This window comes from Cotesia glomerata, linkage group LG9, assembly GCF_020080835.1.
Source record: "Cotesia glomerata isolate CgM1 linkage group LG9, MPM_Cglom_v2.3, whole genome shotgun sequence".
In the NCBI taxonomy this organism is placed as follows: Eukaryota; Metazoa; Arthropoda; class Insecta; order Hymenoptera; family Braconidae; genus Cotesia; species Cotesia glomerata.
Window position 1 is genome coordinate 14,312,725 of NC_058166.1, and position 11,443 is coordinate 14,324,167.

Genomic DNA, 11,443 nt, shown 5'->3' on the forward strand with positions numbered 1-11,443 from the left:
GTATAGAGAGATGATAAAGTTAGTATGAAATCTTTGGCCCACTCGAGTGGTACGGAAGATTTCATACTAACTTTATCATCTCTCTATACCGCTACGTGTAAAAGATGCAATTTCAAAAATTAATTACTCAAAAACGGTGCGGTCAATTGATCTGAAATTTTGGTAGTGAATTATTAATATATTTATCTTTCAATAAAAAAAATTTCATAATTTTCTGTTGAAATGCCTATCACGCTACAACTACCTTAAATATATTTTTTTCAACGTTCAGGTGCGTGTTACAAAAAATTTTTAGGAAAAAATTCATGATACTGAAATCATCAGCTGTCGAATAATTTTTTTAAATTTCTATTACAATTAAAGTTAGCCGACGTTTTTAATTTTTTAATATTTTTTAAAAATTGCACTTACAGTTTGTCAAGTTTTTTACAAATGAAAATTTTTTTTTATTATTTGGCAATCATTTTTTTAATAAAAAAAAAATTCTAAAAATTTTTAGATGTCGACTAACTTAATTTTCATTTCAACTATTATAGAAAAAAAATTAAGTAAAAAAAATCCACGTGTAGAAATTAAAAACAATTATAAGGGTGAATTTTTTTTGATATTTTTTTTTTTTTTTTCATGATTAAATTGTTATAAAAACTAGAAAATTTTTGCTAATTTTAGTATTTTTGAAATTCACGTGTCATATTTGAACAAAGTAACAGATACATTTTTTTAAAATACATATTGGTGAAATTTGAAGAATGTTTTTTTTTCGTGACAGATATGACTTAATTACTGTTGAATTTATCATTTATTTTATCATATTAAAATTAAATCAATTTGAAATAAGGTACCAAATCGGTAATTATTTACAACTGGAGTCAACACCATTTTGGACCATAACTAGATGAAAAATTAACATTTAAAAATTTTTTTTATTCTGCTTGTTTTTACGGTGCATTTATGATAAGAAAAGTCGTGAAAGGAAATAACAAAGATTTCGATAGCTTTTTTGCTTTTAAAAGTTGGAAAAAAATTTTGACTTTCGTGTTTTTGGATAAAAATTTCTATTTTATCTTTTTTGGATGTTTTTGATATATTTTCTTTTTTTGAAAAGTATATAAAAAAAAGAACAATTTAAAAAAAAATTTAATATGACCCAGCATAAGTTGATCCCACTTGTAAAAAGTTTAGAAAATCCTAAAGTGCACGCCTCATAATCTCATTTTCCATTATAAAATTGATTAAAATAAAATACAAATACTTTTAAATCCTTTGCGTCATTGTCCATCCAGAAAAGAAAAGTACTGTGCATATGTTGTAAACGAACGTTATTTACATAGATATAGATAGACAAACGATAAGTGGATTTCAGTTTATTGCTAATTGTAATTAAACTACATTGAATTAGACCGTGATCATCGAAAAGACTTAGTTTTGGATAATACTGAAGCGTATAAAAAAAATGGACTTGATCAGTTAAGTTTTTCGGCAGTTAATCCGCTTTGCTTATGAGGCGTGCAATAATTATCTTAATTTGTTATTTTTTTATATTGACAAGAATTTTGAAATTTTTAAGAAATAAATAAATATTAAAACCATTGAAATTAATAGTAAACAAATAATAGAAGAATAGTCACTGAAGGTCAAGACAAACATTTGAACTTGTGATTTTATCAAAATGTGTATAAATATTTAATTACCTGAAACAGAAAATATAATAAATTGTGAAAATAAAAGAACAAAAATAAAAATAATTGAAAAAAATAAATAAAAATAATACTTTTTTTAGGAGGGTCACAAACCACATATATCCCATCAGCTTTCAAAGCTACAAACTTTCTATTCAAAATCATCGTCAAAGATGGATTCGACTCCAAAATTTCCAACTCTCGACTCTTGACCACATCCTTATCATTCAAAACAATGAACTCAGTAACGAACGTGAGTAACTGAGGTATATTATGTTTTTCAGCTAAGCAAAAGAATCGAAAAGCATTGTCGATCTTTATCAGTTTAATCAGAGGTTCTACACACATATTTTTCAGTGACTTTATCAGATATTTGTCAGCAGCCTCCAACAAATCTTCCACAACAACATCCAGGTTAGAAACTTCGTCTGTATAGATAAATTCCAACAAGCTCTTGAATATTTCAGGTTCGATGTCTGACAGAGATACAATATTTTCCTTTCTCCTTCATCTCAACAGTAAACAACTTGAAGAACACTTCGCTGCGTACCATCAAGATCGCCTTGTGAGCTTCAAAAGTCTCATCTTTTACCTTGATGACAACGTCGCAGCCTTTTTTGCTTTCAAAGAGTCTCTTATAATCAGCAACTATAAGTTCTACTCCGATTGTCAGTGTATCATACGGAAGAAGCTCTTTCTTCTTTTCTTCCAGGTCTGCTTTCTGGAGAAACTCAGCACAGGTCCAACTGTCGCCGTCATTTTTAAAACATTTATGAAATTCAGAAACATTTACTCTTTCTTTTTTATCATTTAAAATAAACACAAAATACTTTATCTTGACGTCTGATTCTTTCGAAGATGAGTAGTGCAGGGATAAAGACAACCAAGTTTTGTCTTCATCCGGATCACTTGCAGATTTCAGTCTCAGATACCACTTTTTTTCTTTATCCGCTCCAACTGAGAACTTCGGTGACTTCAGGTCCAGCTTGTAGATAAATTCATTATCATTTTTTTTAAATATAAACTTATTTTGCTTATTCTCCATTCATAAAAAATTACATGGTCTTTGGGCAGTGTAGAACCGATTTTGAATATCATTTTTATTTATCAAATTTTATTTTTCGCCTCAATTTATCATCCAGAAAACTTAGGATTTTTATTTCTTTTAGTATTATTATGATCAATATAAAAGCGATTAATATTTTATAATATGCTGATTTACGTTAGTAAATTAATGATGTGTGCGTGATGCTGATGTGAAATTTATAATAGGATGTAGATTGTAGATTTAGTGAAAACTGCACACACACGTATACCTTCGTATTCATACGCGTCAATTTATCTTTCTATAGGGGGTTGGAAAACTACCACTACAATGATCTGACACTGATGAGAGTTAATTAGATGTATTTTAGCAAATGAACGATATTATATATAAGTTAACAAGAATTTGTTATAACAAAACACCCTTTGGAAAATGCGGCATCTGGCCGCATGGAGTGACAGAGACTCCCACGCACAATATTTTTCATTCGAAAATTTGGAATATATAAAATAATGAATGACCTAAATTATAATGATTAGAATGTAAAAATATTGAAAAGAAATTTTCGTGGAACAAATATAATAAGATACCCCAAAATTATTCAATTAAATCTATTCGAAAACAAGACTAGTTAAAGAGCACATAGACAAATAATAAATTATTCGAAAGTTTACTATAGTTATTTAATAGTATTGAATCAATACTTAACTATAGTTAGGTACTGATAAAATTTTGAATAATTTGTCATTCGCATAGAACGCTCTTTAACTATTGATTGCTTCAAATAGATTTCATTTCAAATTTTAACCTGTTTTATTTTATTCTTTTAACTAAAATTACTCTTAAATAATTTTATTTTTGAATGATTTTAATTGAAAATATTTGTTCTTTTGTAGATTTTGTATTTTCGAGCATTCACTTACGTGTTACAAGAAATTTTTAGGAAAAATTCATGATACTGAAAGCTCCAAGTGTCGAACAATTTTTTAAAAATTTCTATAACAATTCAACTATTATGAAAAAAATTAAGTAAAAAAAATCCACGTGTAGAAATTAACCACAATAAGTGAGAATTTTTTTTTTTTTTCATAATTACATTATTATAAAAACTAAAAAATTTCTGCTGATCTTAGTATTCTTAAAATTTACGTGTAGTATTTGAACAAAGTAACAAGTACTTTTTTTTAAAATAACTACTGATGAAATTGCATAATTTTTTTTTCGTGTCGGATATCATTAATTAAATTGTTAAATATATAATTTATTTCATCATATTAAAATTAAAATTACTGGTAGAAAAGTATGTAATTGAATTAATTTTTAATAATTTTTTAGAGTAATAAGCTACTTCTTGGTAATAATAAAAATGACGGTAAGTAAATAATTATCATAAATAGTAGACATACGGAGTGAAAAAGTATAAAGTAAATAAATACTTAAATAATACTATTAAATATCTTAATCTTGACAATATTTCATTTAGTATCATTTTGCAATTAAATACCAAATCATTAATCCGAGATATTATAAAAAAAATTTACTTAAAGATGATAAGACTGCTGACATTTCCTTAGCGATGCAACTGGACTCAATCACTCATTCATCTAACAAAAAAATAAAGTAATAAATAAAATAAATCAAGTATAACTATATTATTGATTTATTGTAAAAAAAAGTAAATATAAAATTAGCAAATTTCTGGGTAAGGTAAAATACCCAGTTATTGACACTGGCCTAGTTGTGTGACACTTGCAATTTTATTCTAATTAAAAAAATTAAATATTCTCAAAAAAAAAAACAATTTTCTTAAGATTTATAATTCAAAAATTATATTTATTAATTTATTACAGTTGATTTATTTTTTTTAATTAAAATAAAATTGCAAGTGTCAATAACTGGGTCTTTTACCTTATAAAAAATTTTAATAAAAAAAATTATTCAAATAAACCATGCAAATTCTCAACAAATAAAAAAAAACATTTAATAAAAAATCCTGTACCATTTTTTATTTACGGAGTTCAAGATCGCCACTAAGTTTCCATTCCGCAAATTTTTTAAGCAAAATTATAGCAATTGCTGGATTTGATTCTCCAATGGAGCGATATTCTGGAGTGTCGATAATTTGCCCAGAATTAATTACAATAAATTCAGAGATGTAATCCAGTAGCTCTAGAGCATCACATTCCTTTGCTAAAATCAATAGTCTGGATGCGTTATCAATATTTAAAGCTTTGTATAGAGCCTTTACACACATTTTTTTTAGTTCTTCCAGCTTATATTTGCTTGCAAATTCAAATAAAGCTTCGGCATAATCGTCTAAGTCAATAACTTCTTCAATATAAATGAATTCAAGAAAGCTGTAAAAAGTAGCAGAGTCCACATCCGGTATATCGATTTCTTCTTGTTTATTTTCCATCGTAATTGAAAACATTTTACTAAACAGAGGACAACGAGCCATCAAAACTGTTTTATGAGCTTTGATTGTTTCATCTTTAACCTTCACAACAAGATCAGTCAAAACGTTTTCGTCCTCATAAAGTTTTGTATAATCATCGATCATGAGAAGTCTTGGCTCATCATCAACAGTGTCACTATTACAAAATGTCGAAGAATCAAATACGGTTAATATGATACCAACTGTTAGTGTATCGTTTGGTATATGTGTATCATGATTTTCTAATAATTCTTTTTTTTTACAGAAACCTGAGCAACCATATCCATTAAAATCGTTAAAAATATATTTAATATTGTTATTTTCAACCATTACACCTTTGTTATCCAAAATAAACAATGTGTAGTTAGTTTTAAATTCAATTTTTTTTTGTTGATTACATGGTTTTAGATAAAGTGATATCCAATCTTTGTATTCAGCTGAATCATAATCATTGAAGTTTATGATAAGTTTCCATCTGTCATCCATTTTGAACCCCGTTGAGAACTCTGGTGAAAATAACTTTGTATGTTTCTCAGACTTTTCACGGTAGCATTTAATGTATGAACTTATCTCATTTATTTTCCAGTGATATTCTATCTGATGCTTTTCAATGCTTGTATAACCTTTTTCTTTTTTCATTGTGAAAAGTACTACAAAAAAAAAAAATATATTTAAAATCTTGAATTATTGTAAAATATTATAATTCTGAAACCAACAGACATCTAACAATTCTCTAGATTTTTACAAATAAATTATTATAAAAGAGCTTCCACAAGTAGCAATTAAAAAAAGTTTTAAGCCCGAATTCTCAATTTTATATTTGTTTTGTCGTAATCAATTAGTAATAACAATTTCAAAAATTGTCAAATTTTTGTTGATTTCAGTGTCAAAAAATCTTTTTTTTTACTTACTTAATATGACAATTCGGTAAACTATAAATGTTAAACAATCTTAAGTTGTTTTAACACCAAGTATTCAGTTTTCCTTTGCAATAATGACAACAGACCAACTTATATCATAATTATAATAAACAAGAACCTTGAGTAAGAAGTGTCGCCATCTTACGAAAATTAAAAAAATTAATTTATAGTCCCCTAAAGTGAAATTATTATTAATATCAAATCATCTGATAGGACCGGTCATTTTTTGATTTTATTGAAAAAAAAAAAAAAATATTACTAAAAAAATAACTTTCTAAAATTTCTAATAATAAAATTTTCTCGTATTTTCTATATACTAATTTATTGTTTAAAAAAAAATCTTTAAGAAATGTCTTTTGTCTTGTACTTTCAGTTTTATAAATTTTTTCAAAACATACATAGAATAGTTGTATTTAACAAAATATAAAAATTATAACACTATAACCGTTTATAAAAAATCATAGAAGAATAATTATTGAAGCTCAAGATGAATTTTTGATGGTACCAAAATGTGTAACCACATTTACTTAGCTGAAACAGAAAATATAACGAATTGTGATGACTGCGAACTTAGCCGACAACCGACAATCGAAAATTTTTAAAATCGATATTTCAGCGAGGAAATCGATTTTTTTTAATTAAAAAAATAGCAGTTGTTATTTTTCTGAATACTTAAAAGTGCATTTATTTGGAAATAAAATATGATTTTTTTTTCGCGATGAAATTTCGAAAATAAAACTTTGACGAATGCTCTAATCAACACTTTTATTTAGATAAAAAAATCTGAAATTGAGTACTAACCTTTTTTTTAAATAAATTTAGACCTGCATTTAATTATTTTTTTTGAAAAATCACTAGAACGTTGGGCAAACAATAAAAATTAAAAAAAGAAAAAATTAGGAAAAATAAAAAAATGCAGGCCTTTATCACACCAAAATCTACAACTGCATTTTTTCAGAATTCAATTTTTTTTATTTCCTACCAAATTATCAATTTTTTTCTAAATAAAAGATTCTTTTTTCGGATATATATTTAGTTTACAAGCTTACTTTACTTAAACAATACATAAAATTCACTCAATTTTCGAAAAACTACACCTGCATTTTTATAAATTTAGGTTTTATTCATAAAAATTATATTTTAAACAAAAAAAAACTTTTTTTTATCAATTTCAATTTAATACTTATCTATCTATCTATCTATCTATCTATATATATATATATATATATATATATATATATATATATATATATATATATGAGGGATTTTCACCTATGTATTGAATCATCACGATATTTCTGAAACCATCAGGGGTAGAGACTTGAAATGTAATAGGAATATTTCTTCCGAGGAGTAGAGGTCAGCTCAGAACGGATTTTACGAAATTAGATTCACAAGAAGTGTTGCTCGGACGTTAAAAATGCAAAATTTTCGTTTTCAAACTATAGCTCCTAAAGGCTCCAAATTTGGTAGGAATTTTCTATGTGTGATGTAGAAGTGATCTCAGAGAGAATTTTATGACAACCTATCCCCAACAAGGATTACGGGGGTGCGTGCTAACAATTAAAAATTTCATTTTACAAGCTATAGCTCCTACAGACTCCGAATTTAGTAGGAATCTTTCATTTGTCAAAGGCTCTCTTAAAATAAATCTGTGGAATTTCACTGATTCCAACCAGTGCATGAGAATTTCACTCGTGAATCAGTGAAATTCACTGATTAAATCAATGAACAAAATATTTGCGCGCATTCGCGCTGTTATATGTCCATTGGTTAAATCAGTGGAAATCTACTGATTCACTAGTAAAATTGTCATTCATAATTTTGTACATTGTCGAGCATTTAAATTTTAAATTAAAGTATTGACTTATTTTAATACAATAATCTAAGTCAAATTATTGTTAATTTATCGTTATAATTACAAGCGATATATTCCTTAAAAATATATTGCTTAAGAATTCATCTGTTTCGAGAACAATTTTCACTCAGCCGGACAGAAACTTCGGGACTCCACCATATTTGTATTTTCATTGTTTTAGTATACATAAAAGCATGGTATTGTGCGCCTTCAGCGATCCAAGCTCCTCGACAGGATTTAGAATTTATGAAAGACTTACTGAATTATAAGAAAATAAAAAAAAAATTTTCAGAAGTAGCATCGAAAAAGTTCAGCAATCACTTGTAGTATCTTTCTATTCGTTTGTTATTATTTTATGATAATGTTAGTTTAGAAATCAAAGTGAATTTAATTGAATCGATTCAGAAAAAGTCAAATTAAAAACTTTGAACGATTTAATGAAAAAAATTACAATATTAATTCCTTCTTAAACAAACAACTGTATGATTTTGCGTCAGAAGTGTCGTTAATTATTTTCGAAAGGTTGGAACACCCAACCGATTTTTTAAATTTACATCCTGATCAGTAAATATCTGACAAAAGTTACAATATAGCTTAAAAAATTTTTCAAATTTACTCGTTATTAATGATGCTGCGCAATGGGCGGTCCAACTGATGGAAGCCTACAATAATAGCTTAACTGCTGATGAAGAGCAGAAGCAATACTTATTGCAAGTTGTAGCTATGCACAGAACAAAATTTCCAAATGCTAACAAGCAGACGTTAATGTTACCATTTTTAGAAGAATAAAAAAATAAAATTTTTTATAACTATAACGGTTAATTAATAATAATTTGACTTAGATTATTGTATCAAAACGAGTCAATACTTTAATTTAAAATTTAAATGCTCGAAAATGTACAAAAAAATTAAATTATTTATGTAAGAGTAATAAATTGAAAATTAAATGGAATTTAATGTGTATTTTTTTTAATCCCACCGTTCGACGGGCTATAACTTCGAACCTAGTCGTTCTACAGTCTTCGACCAAGAAGATAATTTTGTAGAGAATTTAATTTCCTATAAAACCCATAAGAAGGTTTTTTGAAAAAAACTTTTTTTAACATATATATATAAATATTAAATTGAAATTGATAAAAAAAAGTTTTTTTTTGTTTAAAATATAATTTTTATGAATAAAACCTAAATTTATAAAAATGCAGGTGTAGTTTTTCGAAAATTGAGTGAATTTTATGTATTGTTTAAGTAAAATAAGCTTGTAAACTAAATATATATCCGGAAAAAGAATCTTTTATTTAGAAAAAAATTGATATTTTGGTAGGAAATAAAAAAAATTGAATTCTGAAAAAATGCAGTTGTAGATTATGGTGTAATAAAGGCCTACATTTTTTTATTTTTCCTAATTTTTCTTTTTTTAATTTTTATTGTTTGCCCAACGTTCTAGTGATTTTTCAAAAAAAATAATTAAATGCAGGTCTAAATTTATTTAAAAAAAAGGTTAGTACTCAATTTCAGATTTTTTTATCTAAAAGTGTTGATTAGAGCATTCGTCAAAGTTTTATTTTCAAAATTTCATCGCGAAAAAAAAATCATATTTCATTTACAAATAAATGCACTTTTAAGTATTCAGAAAAATAACAACTGCTATTTTTTTAATTAAAAAAAATCGATTTCCTCGCTGAAATATCGATTTTAAAAATTTTCGATTGTTGGTTGTCGGCTAAGTTCACAGTCATTAAATTGTGACAATAAAGAAACAAAAACAGTAATAATTAAACAAAATGAATAAAAATAATACTTAATACTTAATTAATACCTTTTTTAGCAGAGTCAGAAAACAAAAATGTTCCATCAGTTTTCAAAGCTGCAAACTTTCTAAACAAAATCAACGCCAAAGATGGATTCGACTTCTCCATAATTTTAAACTCTCGACTCTTGATGATATCCTCAACATTCAAAACAATGAAATCAGTAACGTGCGTGAGTAACTGAGGAGCATTATGTCTTTCCGCTAAGGACAAGAATCGAACAGCATTGTCGATCTTTATCAGTTTAATCAGAGACTCTACACACATACTTTTCAGTGACTCTATCAGAAATCTATCAGCAGCCTCCAACAAATCTTCCACGACAACATCCAGGTCAGAAACTTCGTCTATGTAGATAAATTCCAACAAGCTATTGAATATTTCAGGTTCGATGTCTGACAGAGTTATAAATTCTTCCTTACTCTCCTTCATTTCAACAGTAAACAGCTTAAAGAACATTTCGCTGCGTGCCATCAAGATCGTCTTGTGAGCTTCAAAAGTCTCGTCTTTTACCTTGATGACAACGTCGCAGCCTTCCTTGCTTTCAAAGAGTCTCTTATAATCAGCAACCATTTGAGATTTTGGTTCTTCCAATGTTATGTAGGTAGAAAATGTCGTGGAATCATCGTAGACTGTAAGTTCTATTCCGATTGTCAGTGTATCATCCGGAAGAAGCTCATCTTTCTTTTCTTCCAGATCTGCTTTTTTGACAAACTCAGCACAGATCCAACCGTCGCCGTCATTTTTAAACCATTTATGAAATTCAGAAACATTAACTCTTTCTTTTTTATCATTTAAAATAAATAAAAAATACTTGGTCTTGACCTCTGATTCTTTCGAAGACGAATAGTGCAGGAATAAAGACAACCAAGTTTTGTCTTCATCCGGATCACTCGCAGACTTCAGTCTCAGATACCACTTTTTTTGTTCATCCGCTCCAACTGAAAACTTTGGTGACTCAAGGTCCAGCTTGTAAATAACCTCATCGTTATTTTTTTCAAAGTATGAACTTATTTCGTTTATTCTCCATTCATAAAGAATCACATGCTTTTTGGTGAACGTATAACCTCTTTCGAATCTCATATTTATTTTTCAAGTTTTATTTTTTACCTCAATTTATCATCCAGAAAACTTGGTTTTTATTTCTTTCAGTATTAATATAATCAATATACAAGCAATTAATATTTCATAATATGTAGATTTACGTTAGTTGATCAATTGTTGTGACGTCACGCGCGTGACGATATGAAATTTACAATGCGGCGTAGATTCAGTGAAAACACCCACACACATACTTACCTCCGCGTCAGTGTTCCCAGAAACTTTTGCTTGTCTGATCGACACAGTGCCGTAAAATTATCGGGTTTTCTAAAAAATTATCGTACGCACAAAAAAAAATGTTAAATTTAAGTTTTTGACTAAATTTACAAAATTAAAATTTTTTTATGCAAAAATATTCTCATTTAAAATTCGGATATAAATTTACTCTTGAAAAATATTTACAAAAAAAATGTTTCCACTTTTTTGTTGACTGGTTTAATAACGGTACGATAGATTTAATGTTATTTGAGTTCGACATTTGATGAATTATAAAACATTTAAAGAAATCAAATAATCATTCACAAGGTATTTTCTTCGAAGAATTAGACTTGAGAGAAGAGACTGCAGACTAGAGACAGTAGAGACTATAGATAAAATA

General features: G+C 27.2%; 3 protein-coding genes across 3 annotated transcripts; all 3 read right to left on the reverse strand.

The window, feature by feature from the left end:
• Positions 1-2,142: 2,142 nt before the first annotated feature.
• LOC123272261 (protein roadkill-like) lies at positions 2,143-2,777 on the reverse strand. The gene is made up of 2 exons (XM_044738959.1): positions 2,739-2,777; positions 2,143-2,664 (listed from the first exon to the last, which is right to left on the reverse strand). Exons 1-2 carry the CDS (start codon positions 2,775-2,777, stop codon positions 2,143-2,145), a joined length of 561 nt encoding a protein of 186 aa, XP_044594894.1.
• A 1,293-nt stretch (positions 2,778-4,070) lies between these two features.
• LOC123271581 (speckle-type POZ protein-like) lies at positions 4,071-6,259 on the reverse strand. Its single transcript, XM_044737949.1, has 3 exons — positions 6,070-6,259; positions 4,724-5,808; positions 4,071-4,328 (listed from the first exon to the last, which is right to left on the reverse strand). Exon 2 carries the CDS (start codon positions 5,795-5,797, stop codon positions 4,730-4,732), a length of 1,068 nt encoding a protein of 355 aa, XP_044593884.1. The 5' UTR covers positions 5,798-5,808; positions 6,070-6,259; the 3' UTR covers positions 4,071-4,328; positions 4,724-4,729.
• A 232-nt stretch (positions 6,260-6,491) lies between these two features.
• Positions 6,492-11,176, reverse strand: LOC123271580 (speckle-type POZ protein-like). The gene is made up of 2 exons (XM_044737948.1): positions 9,753-11,176; positions 6,492-6,609 (listed from the first exon to the last, which is right to left on the reverse strand). Exons 1-2 carry the CDS (start codon positions 10,825-10,827, stop codon positions 6,602-6,604), a joined length of 1,083 nt encoding a protein of 360 aa, XP_044593883.1. The 5' UTR covers positions 10,828-11,176; the 3' UTR covers positions 6,492-6,601.
• Between the last annotated feature and the right edge of the window lie 267 nt (positions 11,177-11,443).

Bases quoted from the DNA above. Each gene is read 5' to 3' on its own strand.
- LOC123272261 (XM_044738959.1), bottom strand. From the start codon at position 2,777: ATGATATTCAAAATCGGTTCTACACTGCCCAAAGACCAT. The intron at 2,665-2,738 runs GTAATTTTTTAT...TTTATCTACAAG, and splicing joins CTACACTGCCCAAAGACCAT to CTGGACCTGAAGTCACCGAA.
- LOC123271581 (XM_044737949.1), bottom strand. From the start codon at position 5,797: ATGAAAAAAGAAAAAGGTTATACAAGCATTGAAAAGCATCAGATAGAA.
- LOC123271580 (XM_044737948.1), bottom strand. From the start codon at position 10,827: ATGAGATTCGAAAGAGGTTATACGTTCACCAAAAAGCATGTGATTCTT.